The sequence below is a fragment of the Urocampus carinirostris genome, chromosome 8, assembly GCF_059441175.1.
Source record: "Urocampus carinirostris isolate Australia breed hairy pipefish chromosome 8, RoL_Ucar_1.0, whole genome shotgun sequence".
Taxonomy (NCBI): domain Eukaryota; kingdom Metazoa; phylum Chordata; class Actinopteri; order Syngnathiformes; family Syngnathidae; genus Urocampus; species Urocampus carinirostris.
The window spans coordinates 4,846,319-4,869,090 of NC_142356.1; the positions used below are offsets into that span (position 1 = coordinate 4,846,319).

A 22,772-nucleotide genomic window follows, 5' to 3' on the forward strand; every position below is an offset into this window, starting at 1 on the left:
GGAGCACCAAAAGATCATGTCTTACCGTTGGCAGCTCGTTGTAGACTGCCAAGGACCCCACCTTCCAGTCGCAAAGTCTAAAGCCAAACCAAACCTTACCACATACCAGCAGGTGGCACTAAAAAATAAACTAAATAGGAATAAAATGATGACTCACAACACGTGGTAAGCTTTCTCTCCTGGCTTTGATCTCTTTGATCTCCGGCAAAACGAACATAAAATGCGACAGAAACAAAATGAAAATCAATCCAAACAGCTTGCCAACATCATTTTTGCCGGTCCATGTATTATGTTACTCCCCAAGCCCGCACAAAATGTAGTCATTTTATTCATAGTTAGTTTATTTTGTCTTTTATTAGCATATTTGGTATTGGAGTAATCCAAAAGTAATTGAAAGTAATCCAGTTAAAGTAACCCTACCCAACCCTGATAACAATACAGTTTTTGGAGAATATGACTCTGCAGGTCTACATCAAACCCTAAGTACCGGTATCATTTTCCATTCATTTTGCCGGCTGTGATTTTTGTACTGTGGACTTTAATGAAGGACATTTAGTTTCAATCGCGGGACTTGAAGTCGGGTTTGGGTTAATTTTGTGTTTGTGTTACATTTTTAAATGTGGGCGGATGCGGCTTATATACAGGTGCGGCTTGTGTATGCACAAAATCGGTTTTCCTCTTCAAATGTGGTGGGTGCGGCTTATAATCAAGTGCGCTCTATAGTCCGGAATTTACGGTAATTTTTTTCATATTAAGTTTCTTTTGTCTTTTATTAGCATATTTGGTATTGGAGTAATCCAAAAGTAATTGAAAGTAATCCAGTTAAAGTAACCCTACCCAACCCTGATCACAATACAGTTTTTGGAGAATATGACTATGTATTTTTTGGGCAATCCTGATTTATAAAATGACTACAACACATTCATTGTCAGCTTTTTATGGACCTGTTAATAATTACCAATTGAATTCATATCTCGCCACAACTGATGGCATCCTTCCTTCTACATCACGTATCCGTATTTGTCCTGCGCTCGATCATCGTTAGCATGTTGTACACGCCTTTCCGCGCTAACGCTATTGACATTTACCTGTGCTGCCTTGTCATGTAGATATTACTTGCATCTATTTTTCCTGAGGCGCACCGTGACACTCCCCTTTGTCTTCATAGACGGCAAAACAGAATAATTACATGCGGTGTTCTGCACATGAGGAACAAAGGCGGAACGGAATCACAAATTTAATTGAAATATCACAAGACGGGTTCGACTCCCGAGTTCAATTCCGGTCTCTGGCATTGTATATCCTCACGTGCTTTGGCTATAAGGTATTTTTGAGTAATGTGACTTAAATTCCTGTGAAAGACACATATTGTCAGAACCAGAACAAGCGCAGGACCCAATCGCGTGGCGTTCTTTCACAAGCCTTTTATTTTACGGGAAATGGGGATTCATTCGCGTTAGGAAGCTGGTCCGGCATGGAAGGACAGGAAGCCAGAGACAAACGAGATCGATTCAAATTGCCCGAGTTGATATCGGATGGATGGGGTCGATACCGGACAGGAAGGGACAGACAGGATGATGACATATCAGGATATCGATTACTAACAGGAGAAATTAGACGGGAACGAAAACTGGAGAACATAACAAGCAGGACCAAAACAGACGGAAACAAAACTGGAACCCGAATTTAAACAGGACTAAAATAAACGGGAACAATACCGGACTGAAGCTATCAACAGGAAAACAGGAGCGAGTCAGAACCCACGCAGAAGTTAGTTTTACGGGCTGATAACCGAAGCAAGAGAGCGCTGAGCTTTATATAGCCGGAAAGTCATTCTCTCAACGGGTCGCAGTTGGCGCCACACGGGGCGGGGTCAATTGGGCACCATGGCAACCGTGACACACGCGGACGGGGCCAATTGGGCGCCATGGCAATCGTGACACACACGGGCCCAGCCAATTGGTCGCCATGGCAACCATGACACATATAAGGAGACTGTGGTCTTGGCCAGAAAAGCCAGAGTTTATTGACAAAACTCTAATATATGCTAGCTCTATTTTAATTATGGTTTTGTCATAAACAATTTGGACAATCTGAGCATCCAAAAAGTGTGTAGGTTACGCAGGTTTCTAAGTTCTAATGTGTTCCACATTAGCTTCCAGAAGTATCCTGAATGGTTAATCGAGAGTTGACTCTGTTTTTCCACAACATTCCCCCTTTTGATTATTCAAAATCATTCTCTCTCAAGTCTCCCTATCCAATTACTCAGGTTTCCAGGGACACTTCCACGTCACGGGTCCAATCCATGCTCAAGTTTGAGAGTTTGTGTAAACCGGGTGTTGCGAGTTCAGTTTCTGACATGTTTTTCCCACTATTATCATTTCTTCATGTCTTCCTCATGCCATGAGGCTCTTTAACTCCACCCGGGGGAGAAAAAGCCCACATTAAACCCCACCCCCACATTTGCATATTACCCAAATTTTATTTCAGTGTGTATTTTATGTAGCACTATTTAAATACTCTATATCTATCTATCTATCTATCTATCTATCTATCTATCTATCTATACATCTAGACATCTAGACATCTATCTATCTATCTATCTATCTATCTATCTATACATCTAGACATCTATCTATCTATCTATCTATCTATCTATCTATCTATCTATCTATCTATCTATCTATCTAGACATATATCTAGACATATATCTAGACATCTATCTAGACATCTATCTAGACATCTATCTAGACATCTATCTAGACATCTATCTAGACATCTATCTAGACATTTATCTAGACATCTATCTAGACATCTATCTAGACATTTATCTAGACATCTATCTAGACATTTATCTAGACATCTATCTAGACATCTATCTAGACATTTATCTAGACATCTATATAGACATTTATCTAGACATCTATCTAGACATTTATCTAGACATCTATCTAGACATTTATCTAGACATCTATTTAGACATCTATCTAGACATCTATCTATCTATTACTAGAGATGTCAATGTTACGGCAGGGAGCTAATATATATAGACTCAGGTTTTGTCACAAGGAAATATTTTTCAACAACAATAAATTTTGAATGTCCAAGGATCCAGAAGTTTGTAGGTTACGCGAGTTCCTCGTTTCTGTCAGGACCAGAACAGGAAAATAGGAAGCAGAACCCACTCGCGTAACGTTACTCACAATTTTTTGGGGGAGAAGAGATACGAGATTGTTGGTCGCGGGGAGTAGATTGCTCTGAACTCAGTAGTGGTCAAAATCAAACAGATTGTGGCGAGAGCAGAACAGGAGCAAAAACACAGGAAAAAACGGAGATTCACAGGGCTTGGCAAAACAAGAGCAAAAACACAGGACAAACGGAGATTCTCAGTTTCGCAAGAGTTTTGCAGACGCTCCGACAAAAAATGACTCTCAGGCCAGCGTTTAACTAGTGACAGGGAGCAATATGTCAACGCATTTCAGCTGGTGTCCATGGACGGGGCCGATTGGGCGCCATGGCAACCGTGACAGGTTCATTTATGCAACACATTTGTATCCTGTAACGTTTCTACAATATTCCGCCTTTTGATTATTCAAAATCATTGACCAAGATCTCTTTTAAGTGGCCTTGTTCCAATTCCTTGCGTTTTAACACAAAGTTTCGGGTTCCGGTTACAGTCTATGCTCAAATTTGAGAGTTTGTGAAAACCAGAGGTTGTGAGCAATGTTCCCTGTAATTTTCCCCGGGTCTGAGCGTTCACACAAAGTCGGTGAGCAACGCTTAAAACAACAGTGAGCAACAGCAATCCCGAGTGTGGCAACTAAATCATTTTCAAACATGTCCAAAACTCACGTTACATTTTGCTAAGTTTCCGGCAATGCCCCCCAAAAAAATTAACTTTTGAATGAATTGACTCATGTACTATTGCTAAGGTTGTACGGCCTACAAACGTCGTTTGTTATTACAATTATTTCACAAGATATCCATTTCTTTTTATTTCCTGATATATTTTGTCGCATAATATTAACATTTTTGGGGGCTTATTTCGTCGGTTGTAAGATACAGAACTGTACTTAATCACATTTTTTAGTGGAAGTACAATGTTGGCAACCAGATTCACTTGATATAATTGGAAATTATTTGAATGCAGCACAAACTTTTTCTGCTTTTTTCCGTGTTTTTTTTTCTACTTTTTTTTAAATTCCTTTAGAAAAATCTCATTGTGTTTATTTTTTCCGAGCTGTTACTTTTTTTTTGTTCTCTATTTACTTTTTACCTACATCTCTTTCTTTTCTTTTTGTCTTGCTTTTTTTTGAATTTTTCTTAGCTTTTCACTACTTTTTCATTTTTGTGTTTTTTTCTTTCTTGTTCCCCCATTCCTTTAAATCATTTTGTGCATAATTTTACATGACATTTGGTCATGTTGGGATGAAAGAAGCAAAAACAACCTGAAGAGCCGTTTAGGACCCGAAAGAGTCGGTTCCTTTTAGTGAGCCGAGCCGAAGAAGCCGGTTCTCGACAAACTCTACTAACTTTACTCAACTTCGTTCTACTTCGACTCAACTTCAAAATACCGCATTTAGGACACAACGTCAGGGGAACCCGTGTATTTTGACCTTCATGCGCTGTAACTTTGACTTGAGTCGCTTCTTAATTAGTAATTTTGAGGCCTGATTTTTGTGCGCTGGCTAGATTTACTTGTGCGCTGAGAATGTGCGAGCAGCTTAGAGGGAACACTGGTTGTAAGGTATGTTCCTGATGCATGCCCTTGTTCATCCTAGACTGGCTTTTTGTGAAATATTCTATTTTAAATGCCATTGGAAAAGAGACTCGAGAGACACAAGTGAATTGTAATCTTATGAAATGAAATGAGCTGCATTTCTATAGCGCTTTTCAAGTCAATGACTTCCCAAAAAGCTTAACAATGTGCTCCACATTTCCCAATAGCGGCCTTGCAGCCATGTAAGGCGCTAACCTGCTTATTGGGGTATTTGGGGTTCAGTGTCTTACCCAGGGACACTTCGACATGTAACGCGGACGAGCCGGGATTCGAACTGGGATCTCTTGATCCCAAGACGAGCGCTCTACCTCCTGAGAATAAATCCCCCGAGCAAAGTTGTGTTGGTATTTTTGTCAATGACAATACATATTCTGATTCTGAAAGTACTCTGCCAGTTTGCAACAATATGCTGAACGGGTGCAGTTCACTTTTTGGTTAACACAACAGCAAAAAAGAGCTACCGGGCCTGTCAAAATTGTGCTCTGCCAGGCCCAGCATCAGGGATAATGGATCGTAGCATACTTTTCAACCTGCAATGCACAGAGTCTGCAAAGTACAGCGCACGAAAGTAGCAAATAATAACAGTACTACTTTATAGAGTTTTTTTTCACTCATCTAGACCTTAGTAACCTGCTTATTGGGGATATTAGGGATTCAGTGTCTTACCCAAGGACACTTTGACATGTAACACGGACGAGCCGGGACTCGAACTGGGATCCCTTGATCCCAAGACGAGCGCTCTACCTCCTGAGCTACTGCCGCCCCTCAATAACACTCAATTCGGACAATCCTGACATCCAGAACAATGTTGTTCACGCAAGTTCCTTAAGTCAGAGTTTGCTTCCTGAAAATTCCCTGCAAAGTTGTTTCGCCGCAGTATCTCTTCCCCCCGCATGAAATACCGCTGATGTGTTTTTCCTCTTTTGTTTGTCTTTCATTATTCAGGTGGCCAACTTGGCTTGCTCCATCTCTAATAATGAAGAAGGTGTCAAGCTGGTTCGAATGGCGGCGACGCAAATTGATAGCCTTTGTCCTCAGGTACGTTCTCCTTGCGCTATAAAGCATCCGCGCGAGCTCTGTGTTGAGCTCTTCTGTCGAAAAGGCGTTTTAAAAGGATGCCCTTTTTTTTTTGGGGGGGGGGACAAATGGAGCTGAGACTTAAAGAACCCAGGTTGGCAGAATAGAGGAGTCATCCATCAATAATGCGTAGGAGGATTTTATAGTGCTGTTTCTCAGGATGTAAGCACCAGTGGAAGTTCCGATCGATACATTGTTTCCAGGGTTAACAGAGGGGCCTTTTTTACACAGGGACCCAACTTTGGGTGGAATACAGAAGATCTCATCTCATCTCTTCTCATTAGCTGCACCGCTTATCCTCAGTAGGGTCGCGGGGGTGCTGGAGCCCATCCCAGCCATCATCGGGCAGTGGGCAGGGGACACCCTGAACTGGTTGCCAGCCAATCGCAGGGCACACAGGGACAGACAACTTTACTCATGCACACCTAGGGACAATTTGGACAATCCACCTGAAATGCATCCTGCACCTCTCTGTAATGTTCCCGAGGCACTGGAGAACATGGCCAAGATGAGTCAAATGGTGTAGAACAGGGGTGTCAAACTCATTTGAAGTCGGGGGCCACACGATAGAACAAACATTCTTTCGGGGGCCGGACGAGTAGATTAGAGGGACAGAAAAAGAGAGATAAATAAAAAAGAGAAAGAGGGAGGGAAAAGGAGAGAGGGCGGGATAAAGAAAGAAAAATAGAGAGAGGGAGAGAGCGTGAGAAACAAAAGATAAAAAGTCGTGAGAGAGGGGAAAAGAAAGGGAGAGGAAGAAAGAAATCCAAAGAGAAATAGAAAGACAGAAGGAGAGAAAAGCGAAAAGAAAGCGCAAAGGGTAGGAAGAGAGAAAGAGAAAAGAGAAAAGGAAAAAAGGGAGTAAGAGCAAAATAAGTTAAAAAGACACAGAGAGAGAAAGAGACAAAGAGCAACAAAGGAAGAGAAAAAGAGAGAGACAGAGAGTGGGAGAAAAGGAGTGGAAAAGAGAGAGAGAGAGAGAGAGAGAGAGAAAGAGAGAGCGAGAGAGAGAGAGAGAGTACAGTGTCTTTGTTCGAGGCACCTGGCTTCGGCAACATCAAGTTTACATATTTCAACCTACAGCTTGTTTTTCTCTTGCGCTTCTCTGGTTGTTGTCTCACGGGCCAGATTCAATCCCTTAGCGGGCCTCATCTGGCCCGCGGGCCGCCTGTTTGACACCTGTGGTGTAGAATGAGTAAGCGCTGTCAACACTACTTGTCAGAAATAGTTAAAGCTTCTATGTTCCTCACTAGAATATATCTTTATATTTGTGAACCGTGATAGAAGTAGTAGCACATATTGGTCGTGTCTCTACTTCTCTGTAATGTGCTGGAGGCACTGGAGAACTTCCTATTAAAGTACTAGCACAATTTGGTCATGTTAACTCTCTACCTCTCTGTAATGTGCTGGAGGTAACGTAGAACTTGCTTAAGATGAGTCGCATGACTGCTTGTTCGAAAAAACTGAGACATTTATGGTCCTTATTTGATAAAAAAATATAGGAGAAGGAAAATTTGGTTGTGTCTTCTCTAACTCTCTATAATATGCTCGAGGTACGAGAGAACTTGGTCTAGATGACTCGCATGGCTCAGAAAATATGTATGTTCTTCAATAGAAAATGTTCAGATTTTTATTGAGTACCGTAAATTCCGGACTATAGAGTGCACCTGATTATAAGCCGCACCCACCACATTTCGAGAGGAAAACCGATTTTGTACATACACAAGCCGCACCTGTATATTAGCCGCATGCGCCCACATTGAAAAAACGCAATACAATCACGAAATTAACCCATACCCGATACAGTCCAAAAAACACAGCCGGCAAAATGAACGGAAAATGATACCGGTACTTAGCATTTGATGCAGACTTGCAGAGTCCGGGTCCCGTTGAAAGTAATGCAAGGAAAACAGTGTATATTTCCAAAGGTAAGGGTCGGAAAAATATATATCCACTATTGTCGACTGCGTCCACAAACACGTCTCACCTTTCCTCCGCTTCCCGTCAGCCCGCGTTTTCCCCGCCCCTTCTTTCTCATTTGCTCGTGCAAAACATCAGAATACGTTTCTAGAATAAATACATGACAAAAATATACAGTTGCAAATAAATATTATACATGGTTACACATATTTACAAAGACGGTACACTGAGAGAGTTTTCAAAGCTTTAATAATAATATTATAACTCTCATCCCAAACCGTGCCTGTGAAGGGTAGCAAAACGCTACTAGCAACACGCTCGCAACGCATTAAACAGCTCTGTTAAAAAAACATACCATACTCGTAGTAAGCACGGTAAACCGTCCTCATCTTCCTCCCGATGACTGACGTCATCAAAGTCGTTTTCCTTCAGGATCGGAAAGAGACTTTGTCACACGCTCCCTTATACAAAAACACGCTGGCAACACACCATGTAGCTCTAATTCCTTCTATATCGGACCGCTCAATTGCGTTTAGCTTGAAAGTTGCGTCATGTGCCTTTTTTTTTTTGCAATTTGCATGATGAGGATATGTCTACGCTAATTTTATTTGTGCACAAGCTAAGAAGTTGCAGTCTTCCTCGGCGCATATATTCCACCGGTCTAAATCTCACCTTTTGTACTCGAGCGCCGCTGGCGGCCCCTAGAAAAATGACATAAATTGGCCGCATCACTGAATAAGCCGCAGGGTTGAACGTTTGGGAAAAAAGTAGCGGAATTTACGGTAGTTGTGCATTTTGGTCATGTCTACCCTCGCCCTCCCCCTAATATACACGAGACACTGGAGAACTTGGCAGAGATCAGTTAAATGGCTCAGGATTTTTATGGGCTGTTGTGATTGGTTGTACTACGGAACTTTCTGAGTAGTCTGGACGAGCACAACTTGTTTGTGTTGCCTCTCTACTTCTCTACAACATGCATGAGACACTAGAGAACTTGTCCAAGATCAGTCACATGGTTTAGGATGTCTGTTTTTTATTTAAGAATATTTGTTTTGTTTTGATTTTGCACTTTATTCACACCCCGCCTGTGTTTTTGCATAAATACAATTAGTAATAAGAGCTCCAAGAATAACTCTAAGTCCACAAACGAGGGTATCAATTGCTAGACAAGCTTCTCCGTACTTAACATACACAAAATTGAGTGCAAAAAACGTAATGTTTTGTACTTTTTTAGCTAATTATCGTTGGCATAAATTTGCTGCACAAATGCATCAATGAGAGACCTCTACAGTTTTAACTGGCAAATGTTACATTTGGCCAAGTATAGCATCCATCCATCCATTATCTGCACCACTTATCCTCAGTAGGGTCGCAGGGGTGCTGGAGCCCATCCCAGCTGTCATCGGGCAGTGGGCAGGGGACACCCTGAACTGGTTGCCATTCAGTCAGAGAGGACACAGGGACAGACAATTTGCTTGCTTATTCACACCTAGGGACAATTTTGACCGGGCAATTAACCAGACATGCATGTTTTTGGAATATGGGAGGAAACCGGAGTGCCCGGAGGAAACCCACGCAAGCACGGGGAGAACATGCAAACTCCACACAGGTTCAATCTCATGAACTCGGAACCGTGCCACACACGCGCTAACCTTTGCGCAGCCGTGCTGCCCCCAAGTATAGCATGTACAGTGGAACCTCGGTATTCGAACGCCTCTCAGTTCGAACAAATCGCTGTTCGGTCAAAAAATCGGAGTTCGAACGCCGGTAATGGGTGCGTGCGTACGCTAGGGTGCGATGCGGAGCGGCGTACGGGTGTTTTAGCCCCTTATTATGCCTCCGAAGAAAGTCAGTGTAAGTAGCAGAGTTGCTACAGGTGAAAAAAAGAAAAGTAGTGCGTACAACTACTCCACCTGCGCCTTCTGCTGACCACCACAAAGGTAAGAAATCCTTTTCATAATTATTTTCTTTATCCATTTTTGCATGTTCATGTTTGCGTAATCTTTTGTACGGAAGATTACGATAACGCAAACGTACGATTATCCTGGGTTAGCTTTATGTGGGTGTTGGAACGGAGCCCCCTTTCCAATGAATCGCTCACCACTTATTGTGGAGACCCAGGTGCTAAATGATTTGTAAACGACCTGATTTGTTTATTTTTACACGTTCATGTCAGCGTAATCTTTCGTACGGAAGATTACGATAACGCGAACGTACGATTAGCCTGGGTTAGCTTTAAGTTTACGTTAAACATTCAAGCTAAACATTCAGGGTGTTGGAACGGATTAAAACGATTTACATGATTTTTAATGGGAAAAATGATTTCGGTGATCGAACAAATCGGTTTTCTGACAGGGTTCTGGAACAGATTATGGTCGAGAACCGAGGTTCCACTGTATATGTTTATTTTAGTAAGCGTAGCTACGAATGTGTACATTAAAAACAATGCCACTGGATAAGAATGGATAACATATTTTCGGGCCAAGGCATCTGTGTATTTATTTATTGGAGCACTTGTAAAGTGTTTCCAAAGTGATTTGATGCTAACTTGATGAAAACCATGACATGCATATCTCACGAGCATCTTTGTGTACTTCTTGCTCGTGTCAACAGAGTCTCTGGTAAGTTTCCAGATGTAAGACGGCTGCGGCGAGAGCCTTCCTGGCCTCTGGCAAATTATAATGATTATCGGGTCATGCAATGTCTCTTTAGTTGTACTGGGAGTTGAACACTTTGCTTTTCGTGCACATAAAACGATGGCCCCGACACTAACAAGGCATCCCACTGGAGAGCACGTTATAATTGCGCTTTTTCAAAATGTGCCTTTGGTTGATGGAACCAAAAAACAGACCAAATAACACAAGTAAATCCTAAAACATGGACTTGAAGTGATGTTTTTTGCATCTTTTTTATCCTTAGTTTACCATTAAAGATGCATGATTACCTGATATCACACATATTTTGGCTAAAATATCACTTATTTTTAAGTACCGTAAATTCCGGACTATAGAGCGCACCTGATTATAAGCCGCACCCACCACATTTTAAGAGGAAAACCGATTTTGTACATAGACAAGCCGCACCTGTATATAAGCCGCATGCGCCCACATTAAAAGATGTAACGCAAACGCAAAATTAACCCAAACCCGACTTCAAGTCCCGCGATTGAAACTAAATGTCATCTCATTAAAGTCCACAGTCCAAAAATCACAGCCGGCAAAATGAACAGAAAATGATACCGGTACTTAAGGTTTGATGCAGACCTGCAGAGTCTGGGTCCCGTTGAAAGTAATCCAAGGAAAAAAGTGTATATTTCCAAAGGTGGGAAAAATATATCAGCTGAACACATTTAATCACGCAACTCGTTTTTCTTTAACCAACTTTTTACCCCCTCTTTTTGTCTGTCCCTCACCTTTAGCGGTCCCCATTAAATCTGTCACCCCGCGTTTGTTCCGCCCCTCCTTTTTCATTCACCCTTGCAAAACAAATCAGAATAAGTGTCTAAAATAAATAAATACATTACAAACATATACAGTTGCAAATACATATTATACATGGGTTACACATATTTACAAAAAAAGACGGTACACCGAGAGAGTTTTCAAGGCTTTAATAATAACAATATAACTTTCATCCCAAACGGTGCCTGTGACAGGGCAGTTAATGGTAGCAACACTCGAGCGCCGCTGGCGGCCGTTAGAAAAATGACATCAATTGGCCGCATTACTGAATAAGCCGCAGGGTTGAAAGTTAGGGAAAAAAGTAGCAGAATTTACGATATATCAGGCAAATGTAACATTTGGCCAATTTCTGCTATAAAAGTCTCTAATAGCGGTGCAAGTGAAGCAGATTCCTGGCATTGTGACTTGCTTAAGTGTGTACAAAACATTAAAATATCTCATTAGCTGCACCGCTTATCCTCAGTAGGGTCGCGGGGGTGCTGGAGCCCATCCCAACAATCATCGGGCAGTGGGCAGGGGACAAAATCTGTACACTATGATTTGTTTATATTTAGAACTGAGAAGAAACTGTGTCACTATAGAAACACTTGTTTACGGCTGTCAATCAACAAGCACCTTATCTTAATTAAATTACCATTCACGCAAAAATGAAAGAACGAAACCCACGCCCTGATACATCTTATTGATCTTGACCAGACACTCCGGTGCCTCACGCAGATTACGGTGCGGTAGAGAGGAGACATGACCAAGTTGTGCTATTCCATAGTATTCACTAAAGTTGAGAAGCCCATACAATCAAAACAGCCTGTACACATCCCGGGTCATTTGACTGATTATAGCCAATGTATCAAGTGCCGTTTGTAAATTATCGAGAGGTAGAGAGGAGACATGACCAAGTTGTCCTATTCCATAGTATTCACTAACGTTGAGAAGCCCATACAATCAAAACAGCCTGTATGCATCATGGGTCATTTGCCTGATTATAGCCAATGTATCAAGTGCCATTTGATAAATTATCGAGAGGTAGAGAGGAGACATGACCAAGTTCTCCTATTGCATAGTATTCACTAAAGTTGAGAAGCCCATACAATCAAAACAGCCTGTACACATCCCGGGTCATTTGACTGTTTTATAGCCAATTTATCCAGTTCCTTTTGCAAAGTATCGAGAGGTAGAGAGGAGACATGACCAAGTTGTCCTATTCCATTGTATTCACTAAAGTTGAGAAGCCCATACAATCAAAACAGCCTGTACACATCCTGGGTCATTTGACTGATTATAGCCAATGTATCAAGTGCCGTTTGTAAATTATTGAGAGGTAGAGAGGAGACATGACCAAGTTGTCCTATTCCATAGTATTCACTAAAGTTGAGAAGCGCATACAATCAAAACAGCCTGTACACATCCTGGGTCATTTGACTGTTTTGTAGCCAATTTATCCAGTTCCTTTTGCAAATTATCGAGAGGTAGAGAGGAGACATGACCAAGTTGTCCTTTTCCATAGTATTCACTAAAGTTGAGAAGCCCATATAATCAAAACAGCCTGTACGCATCCTGGGTCATTTGACTGATTATAGCCAATGTATCAAGTGCCGTTTGTAAATTATCGAGAGGTAGAGAGGAGACATGACCAAGTTGTCCTATTCCATAGTATTCACTAAAGTTGAGAAGCCCATACAATCAAAACAGCCTGTATGCATCATGGGTCATTTGCCTGATTATAGCCAATGTATCAAGTGCCGTTTGTAAATTATCGAGAGGTAGAGAGGATACATGACCAAGTTGTGCTACTCCAGAATACTCACTAAAGTTCAGAAGCCTAAAAAATCCCACAGGCCTTTACTCATCCTGAGCTATGTGATTGACTATAGAAAAGCTCTCCTGTGCCTCGCGAACATTTGGAGGAGGTAGAGAGGGAACACTGCCAAGTGGAACTGAATCATACTACTCACTAAAGATTAAAAGAGGACCAAACACAGCCTGGGCCATGTAACGTGTTATGACGAGCTATTTGCCTCGCGCACTATTTGTAGACTGTTACAGCAGAGAGTAAAGAGTACACAATCGTAGAAAGGTGAGGAGGCACGACCAAGTTGTGCTACTTCATACTATTCACTAAAGTTCAGAAGCCTGACCAATCACAAAAACCCGCACACATTTTGAGACATTCGGTCGACTTTGACAAAGCTCTCTGGCGGCTCTCGCACATTTTAAAGAGAGGATACACGACCAGCTATTTAAGGCGCAAGAAGTTGAGTGACATCCATTATTTTATCTCACTGAGGCAGGCCTCAAATTTCCACAGTTTAGTGTGGCAGATTCCTCCATCAGGAGATATAGTTGAGTGTCATCTGCATAGCAATGAAAACTGATATTATACTTGCGAATAATATCACCTCATGGAAGCATGTCAATGCTGAAAAGAAGGGGGCCAAGTACTGACCCCTGCGGAACACCACGGGTAACACTAAAGGGCTCAGATGCCATTTCACCATATTTAACATATTTAAGGTAGGATCTGAACCGTAAGAGGACGGTTCCTGAATGACCAATTCATTTTTCAAACCGTTCTAGTAAGATATTATGGTCCACAGTGTCAAAGGCACCACTAAGGTCCAGCAGCAGCAAGAGTGATGAAGCGCCGGAGTCCATTGCCAGTAGAAGATCATTGGTTACCTTAATCAGGGCTGTCTCAGTAGAGTGGTTAGCCATGAATTTTGTTTGCATTGATTCAAAAAGATTGTTCTCGGATATTAAATCATTCAGCTGCTGTGCCATAACTTTTTCAAGTATTTTAGAAAGAAACGGTAGCTTTGACAGTGTTTGCAGTCCTGAGACCAGTGACTCATCTCGGCCATATTCTCTTTTTTTTATATCAGGCCAGCAACTATTATGACTTATTTGTCTGTTTGATAACTATTGGCCTGATCATTATTCAAATTACTGTCTTAAATGACACAGTGGATAAACACAAACCGGAGGTGTGGCAAAAATCTGCAATACCTCGGTTGAAATTTTGCTAGCCAAACGGATGTAGCAGACATTCTATTTCGACAGGTCATCAACGCCGCCCTCACTTTGGCCGCCAGACCTCAAAGTAAAGTAGCTCAGGACAACATGGACGTTTTCAAGGACCAGTGGGAAAAGCAAGTGCGCATTTTGACCGAAGCGGTGGACGACATCACCTCTGTGGACGACTTCCTGTCCGTGTCAGGTAAGAACCGCCGTCGCCAAGTCACAAAAATAATATCCTGTGATAACCTGTGTTTTTTTTAATTCTCCTGTGAATAGAGAACCACATCCTGGAGGACGTAAACAAATGCGTCATCGCTCTTCAGGAGGGAGACGTGGACACTTTGGACCGGACCGCCGGTGCCATCCGAGGACGAGCAGCCCGGGTCGTGCATATTATAAATGCTGAAATGGAGAACTACGAACCTGGAGTCTACACCGAACGTGTGCTGGAGTCCATCAAGCTTCTTTCGGATACTGGTGAGTACATTGATGTGGATTTAGTGCTGGGGTCTCCATTGTAGTGCGTGTAGACACGAGTTAAGAAGTCAAGTCACATTTATTTGTATAGCAGTGTTCTGGTTTGCCCGCGTCCCTGCGTCCTAGACGCATCATTTTTGCTGGGGACGCATAGTTTCAAATCAACTTTTTTGACACCTGATTACATTTTTTTTAAACAAAGATTTACCGCACTACAAACTTTTCGTCAGGGAGATCCGGCAGATGTTGTTTTGGTCTCGCGGTTCGAGTGTTCGTCTGCATGCCTATCTTGAGTTGTGTGAAAAGTCCATCGCTTTTTAGAGAACCGGCTTTTTCGGCTCAACTCATTCAAGAGAGCCGGCTCTCCAACGGCTCACTTGCTTTGATGCATTATATTACGAATGATGATGTTGTATAAAGAAGTTACGAAAAAAAGGAAGTATAAGAGGAGAAAATGAAAAAAAGACAGGTTGGTGGTCATCCCTTTAATCGGTATATTACCAACAAAAATTTGATGCAGAAAATGAATTAATAATTTGATGATTAAAACTGAATGAATATATAGATTTTTATTATATATTTCTCACCGATTTACAATTTCAACCTCGATAACACAAAATTTTGGGGACCCATAGATCTATATATATATATATATATATATATATCTCAATATATATATATATATATATATATATATATATATATATATATATATATATATATATATATATATGTGCGTGTGTGTGTACATCCAAGACACAGCGACATACAGAATGCGTGACTTTAAGTATAGTATAAACACTTGCCTAATGTCTGAAAGTGACATTTTAACATGTCAAGTCAAGTCAAGTCAAGTCATTTTTATTTGTATAGCCCTAAATCACGAAGAGTCTCAAAGGGCTTCACAGATTGTTACACTATATTACACAAACTATTTTCAACCGACAAGAGGAGTAGGTTATTCGTATGCAATGGAGTAGAAGTGAGTTTTAAGTTTAGATTTAAACATTTCCACTGAGGTTGCAGATCGAATCTCAGGGGGAAGAGCATTCCACAGCACCGGTGCCCGGATGGAGAACGCTCTCGAACCAGCAGAAGACTTCTTTGCTCTCGGGATCATCAGAAGACCAGCACTCTCAGATCGTAGGCTTCGGCCCGGGACATAGTGGCAGATCAGATCTGAAAGATAAGAGGGAGCAAGTCCATGTATGATTTTGTACAATACTAAGAGAACTTTGAAGTCACATCTTTGGCTAACTGGGAGCCAATGCAGGTTAGCCAAAATCGGTGTTATGTGATCGTACATCATCAACACATACCTGTCAACCTGTACGTTTTTGCCGTACAAAGTACGTTCATTATGCATTTTAAGACGTGTACGACGTACAAGAAAATCTGTACAGAAAAATGTAAATTCTTCAATGATGGGTACCATCCGGTAAACACAGGTTATCACGAAACGGCAAATCAAATAAGTCAAACGAGTTCGCCGCGGTGGCCTCTATCTCAGTATCGTTTTTTTTCGTTGCAAACGAAGCGAGCGGTTTGATGCTACTGTGCGTATGCGTCTGCCGCCTGGGGATTTCCCATCATGCATCATTCCGTGGTATTTGTGTAGCGAAAGGAAGTCCGTCTCTTTTTAGAGAAGCGGCTTTTTCGGCTCAACTCATTCGAGAGAACCGGCTCTCCAACGGCTCACTTGCTTTGATGCATCATATTACGAATGATGATGTTGTATAAAGAAGTTATGAAAAGAAGGAAGTATAAAAGGGGAAAAGGAAAAAAGACAGGTTTGTGGTTATCCCTTTACTCAGTGTGTTACCAACAATAATTTAATGCAGAAAATGAATTCATAATTTGAATAAGAAAATTCTACTTAATTCTATTTGCATGTATTTTTTTCCTTCTACAGTGAACGTCCAAGCGACTTCATTTTTGAACGTTTTTTATAATAAACTTCATTCATGTCGAGCAACTCAGTATCTCAAAACAAAATGTCAATTAACGATATATATGAGGGGAGCACGGCGGCGCAGTGGTTAGCGCGTGTGCAGCACAGTTCTGAGGTCATGGGTTTAAATCCAGCTACCAAACTTCCTGTGCGGAGTTTGCAGGTTCTCCCCGTGCTTGCATGGGTTTCCTCCGGGCACTCCGGTTTCCTCCCACATTCCAAAAATATGCATAATTGACCGGTCCAAATTGTCCCTAGGTGTAAATGAGCGAGCGAATTGTCCGTCCCTGTGTGCCCTGCGACTGGCTGGCAAGCAGTTCAGGGTGTCCCCTGCCCACTTCCCGATGATTGCTGGGATGGGCTCCAGCACCCCTGCGATGATTGACTTGATATAATTGGAAATTATTTGAATGCGACGGGGGCAGCACGGCGGCGCAAAGGTTAGCGCGTGTGTGGCACGGTTCAGAGTTCATGAGATTAAACCTTCCTGTGTGGAGTTTGCATGTTCTCCCTGTGCTTGCGTGGGTTTCCTCCGGGCACTCCGGTCCCTCCCATATTCCAAAAACATGCATTTTAGGTTAATTGCCCGGTCTAAATTGTCTGTCCCTGTGTGCCCTGCGACTGGCTGGCAAGCAGTTCAGGGTGTCCCCTGCCCACTGCCCAGAGATGGCTGGGATGGGCTCCCCCGTGACCCTACTGAGGATAAGCGGTACAGATAATGGATGAATGGATGGATGGATGATATAACAAAACGCATGTACAATATAACATGTTAAACGACATACATAAACGCGTTTGAAAAAAATATGGTGTAAGATTATTTTGTATTTTGTAAGGGCACCAAATTTGTATACAGACGTTTAAATAGTAAACAAATAAAAACACACACAGAAAGTCGGGTCTTCAGGAGCAGGATTTTTAGTTATCGGTATCCGTATAAAAAAAAGAAAACAATTATTGTGCACCCCGAGAAAAAAAACGATGCGGTAATTACCAGTCTGTTGAATTCAGAGCGTTCCCGCTTTTAATCAGTGGCCCCTCCGTGTCTCGGAATTCTTGATAAACCTCCCACATGTTGCTCATCCAATCATTATCACCCGTTTAGCTAGTGGCTATATCTTTTGCTATCCCCGTTCGCGTCACGATAATTGCTAACTCAATCATCTCCCCTCGCTGATAGATTGCAAACAAAACCGATGGAGTCACGTGCCAGCGCACTCATCGGTCTCGGGCTCATCTGGCAGCCATACCCGACATCATCGAGCTCCTGCTGCAAACACCGACGCGTTCTTTACTATTATTATGGGATTCTCTTCTTTTGATTGCGGGGTTTAATTGATCAAGTACAGTAAGGTTAATTGGTCTCGCTTTAGGGCGATAAAATAATGCTGCTGTTCCATGATTTGCCCCTGGAAAGGCTAAGATACGCATCAAGGTGATTTTGTTCTGTGTTTGGTTTGGGTTTTAGATAGATAGATGTCTAGATAGATGTCTAGATAGATGTCTAGATAGATAGATAGATAGATAGATAGATAGATAGATAGATAGATAGATAGATAGATAGATAGATAGATAGATAGATAGATAGATAGATAGATAGATAGATAGATAGATAGATAGATAGATAGATAGATAGATAGATAGATAGATAGACAGAGAGAGAAAGAGAGAGACAAAGATAGACACAGAGATAGATAGATAGACAGAAGGAGAGAGAGAGAGAGAGAGAAAGAGAAAGCGAGAAAGAGAGAGACAAAGAGAAAGATAGACAAAGAGATAAACAGACAGACAGACAGATAGATAGACAAAGAGAAAGATAGACGGATAGATAGATAGATAGATAGATAGATAGATAGATAGATAGATAGATAGATAGATAGATAGATAGATAGATAGATAGATAGATAGATGTCTAGATAGATGTCTAGATAGATAGATAGATAGATAGATAGATAGATAGATAGATAGATAGATAGATGTCTAGATAGATAGATAGATAGATGTCTAGATAGATAGATAGATAGATAGATAGATAGATAGATAGATAAAGAGAAAGATAGATAGATAGACGGATAGATAGACTGACAGACGGACGGACGGACGGACAGACAGATAAAGAGAAAGATGGATAGAAATATAGATAGATAGACAGACGGATAAATAGATAGACAAAGAGAACGATAAATAGCTGGATAGATAGATAGACAAAGAGAAAGACAGACAGAGAGACAGACAAATACACGAAGAGAAAATGTTGATTTTTAACAGGATGGCCTCGGGGTGCTGTGTTGTAGTTTAACAACAGCGGAGTGGATGACGTCACACGCTAGGCCAAAAGTTCGACGTCCCCGCAACAGATGGAAATCTTTGTGCCCAGGGTTACACCACCTCGTGTTCACGTAGATAGCGAGTCCACCTCCTCTCCGCTTCCCACAGGCTTTTTCGTCTCTGTCTGCCCTAACGGCGCTGGAGTCGGGTAGCTCCATGTTAGCGTCCGGGATGCTAGGCGTGAGCTACGTTTCCGTAAAACACAGCAAACTGCACTCCTTGTACGCTTTGATGTTTTTCACCAGCACAGCCAGTTCGTCGGCTTATTTGGTAGAGAGTTCATTTCCCATGGTTACGGACGGTACCGAAGGCTTATAACGCCGCTAGCCCCTTAGCCTCAGCTCAGGCTCTGCAGCCTTGTTAGGGCCCCTCTCATCACGCCGGCACGAGAATTCTTCAGGGCAAGGAGTTGACTCCTCGAATAAACGTTTTTTTGTGCGTCACTGTAACACGAGCCTCACATAATGGGAGCTGAGTTCATATTTAATCTTGCAGCGGTACCCAAAAACTTCGTAAAAAAAATGGCACTTTTTGGTCACTAAGTCTCCATAGTTTGTATTCTTCCTTGTGCTTTTAAACACTTGTTTTTGTCGAAAATAATACATATACAGTCCAACACGGAGACATTTAGTGATTTTAAGGTAACTGAAAAAGAATCAGCCTGGACTCAATGTATCTCTATTTTCTGCAAAATTCAATTTTCAGGTGAATAGGTTTCTCATTGATTAAACCAACCAAATGCTTTACCTGGTATAAATGTTTAATTCCAAGGTTTAATTGGGTTGCCACGTCAGGGAACATAATTGTCCCAGTACGCCCTTTATTCTGTGAAAAAAAAAAAAAAAAAAAGTTTACTACTTCTAACTGCGGTGTTTTCCCCGGTCCGCCATGCAAAAACGATCAGGACCGCCGAGCGTTCATCGATCGTCCTGAACTTTCGCTTCCCCGTTCCCTCAAAGACCCCGAGTCCGAGGATTTGATCGCAGTCAAGGGGAAATCCATAGCCGGGGGAAAGACGATTCAATGTAGCCGGAGGGTGCGGGACGGCACGCTTTCGGAGGGTACCGAGTCCAATTAACTCCGCTCTCTGGGAAAATCCATAGCTGTCACCGATGATTTCGCTAAGTGTTTGGAGATTTTTGTGCTATTCATTGATGGGGGTGTCCTCCCCCCGCCCCGCCTTCTTTCCTCCCCCGTTGTGCATGAGCCAAACATCGACTCTGTCATCTGGTACGGGGGTGGACAAAGTACGGCACACGGGCCAAATATCAGTCTGGGTTTTGACTCCGGCCTCCTGACCAATGTTCCCTGTAATTTTCCTTACGGGTCTGAGCGTTCACACAGTCGGTGAGCAATGCTTGAAACAACAGTGAGCAACGGCAATCCCAAGTGTGGCAACTAAGTCATTAGTAGTACGATACGCGAGTGTATTTAATCACATTTTTTAGTGGAAGTACAATGTTGGCAACATGATTGACTTGATGTCATTGGAAATTATTTGAATGCAACACACATTTTTTCTTCTTGTTCCCTGTTTTTTTCTTTTTTTTTAATTCCTTTAAAAAATATCATTGTGTTTATTTTTTCCGAGCTGTTACTTTTTTCTTTTTGTTCTCCATTTACTTTTTTCCTTTGTTTCCTTTCTTTTCTTTTTTTCTGGCTTTTTCTGATTTGTTTCTTCTTTTTTCTCTTCCTTTTGTTTCTTTTTTTCTCAGCTTTTCACTACTTTTTCATTTCATTTTTTTGTTGTAATCCCCCTTCCTTTAAGTCATTTTGTGCAAAATTTTACATAATATTTGGCCATATAGGGATAAAAGAAGCAAAAAACAACCTGAAGAGCCGTTTAGGACCGGAAAGAGCCGGTTCCTTTTAGTGAGCCGAGCCGAAGAAGCCGGTTCTCGACAACCTCTACTGACTTTTCTCAACTTCGTTCTACTTTAAACTTGACTTCCAAATACCGCATTTAGAACACAACGTCAGGGGAACCTGTGTGTTTTTACCTTCATGCAATGTAACTTTGACTTAATTCACTTCTTAATTAGCAATTTCGAACCCTGATTTTTGTGAGCTGGCTAGATTTTCTTGTGCGTGGAAAAGCTCTGGGTAGTGAGCAATTTAGATTTTCTTGTGCGCTGAGAATGTGCAGGCAGTGTGCGATTCCCCTAAGACAGGAAAACTAGGAGAAGCCAAAAAGGGCCATTTAACTGATTTAGAATTACACACCTTTGAGCAAATACATTTAAGCCTATTTTACAATGACCCACTTCTGGGTCCTGGCTTACACTGATTTAGGATATCTAGCTCATCTTTTAAGACCAAGAGGACCCTTTACACTAACAACAATGGTGACCCGTTGTTAATGGTGCTGTATCTAAGTCAGATCAGGAGATTTATCTCCTTGCTGTTATTTACGGAAACCAGTAGTATCTGTTTAGGGTGGTAGAGCAAAGCCCTACCCAAAAACTGGAGTTGAGCATCGCCAGGCTGTACTTGCCCAAGACACACCACAGGGAGTGGTGCACCAACAACCCAGGTTTTCAAGGAATCCATGAACTGCGTTATACATAAATATTGAATTAAGAGAGCCAGTGATCATCTATAAGTAACTGCAGGGTGTCTATGTGTAATAAAGAGTTCCCAGGTCTTGTGGAAGACCTGCGGGGAACCTTTAAGAGATAATCGGATTTTCTCAGGCTTCGGATTTTGCAACCTTGCCTTAATCCACCCGTTGTGTGTTGCAAGGGATACATGCATCTATTTAAGGGGGGTGAGTCTTCTCGCAAGTAAGATGGAAAAGGAAATTACAGTCAGTTTTTACTTAATGTTTAAAATATTGAATTTAACTTGATTACTTTCAATTCATTTTGGATTACTCCAATACCAAATATGCTAATAAAAAACAAAATAAACTAAATATGAATAAAATGACTACATTTTGTGCAGGCTTGGGGAGTAACGGAATACATGGAACGGCAAAAATTATGTTGGCAAGCTGTATGTTAGTTTTGCCGGAGATCAAAGAGATCAAAGCCAGGAGAGAAAGCTTACCACGTGTTGTGAGTCATAATCTTATTCATATTTAGTTTATTTTGTCTTTTATTAGCATATTTGGTTTTGGAGTAATCCAAAAGTCATTGAAAGTAATCCAGTTAAAGTAACCCCTACCCCACCCTGCATTTGATGTTGGGTTTGCCGGAGATCAAAGAGATCAAAGCTAGGAGAGAAAGCTTACCACGTGTTGTGAGTCATCATTTTATTCGCATTTAGTTTATTTTGTCTTTTATTAGCATATTTGGTATTGGAGTAATCCAAAAGTCATTGAAAGTAATCCAGTTAAAGTAACCCCACCCAACCCCGCCTTTGCCTATGCATCCACTTGCTCACTCCACTGTACCAGCTCAAGACTATAAAAGACTAAAAAAACGACTATACTGCAATTGTACTCTGTAATCCCCATTTTAGAACAGAAAATGGATTTGGCCGGTGACTGTTGCAAGAGTCTGGCCTGTCCAGGACATTTTTTGCTAGTTTTACATTAGAGAGATGACTTCAGTGCAGGATCTTACCTCGATTTGTTTTAATGAGATTATCCCTCAAACAGTGAGGGAAACGAGAGGAATAAGTAACGGAACTGTCCGAAATCACACACATTTAAAAGAGTGTCTGCTTTATACTAAAACCACCTCAACATTCATGTTTTCATATTCAATCGGGGTAGGGAGCAAACATTGACAAAACGGGGAGGAATAACTAACCGAACAAA

General features: G+C 41.6%; 1 protein-coding gene across 3 annotated transcripts in view; it reads left to right on the plus strand.

The window, feature by feature from the left end:
* ctnna2 (catenin (cadherin-associated protein), alpha 2) overlaps positions 1-22,772 on the plus strand; it is a 557,688-nt gene that overhangs the window by 461,033 nt on the left and 73,883 nt on the right. For all 3 annotated transcript variants that reach the window (XM_088341403.1, XM_088341405.1, XM_088341404.1), the window contains exons 9-11: positions 5,726-5,818; positions 14,296-14,452; positions 14,530-14,730. In XM_088341403.1, the coding sequence (XP_088197529.1) occupies positions 5,726-5,818; positions 14,296-14,452; positions 14,530-14,730 (451 nt within the window). The remainder of the gene's footprint in view (positions 1-5,725; positions 5,819-14,295; positions 14,453-14,529; positions 14,731-22,772) is intronic.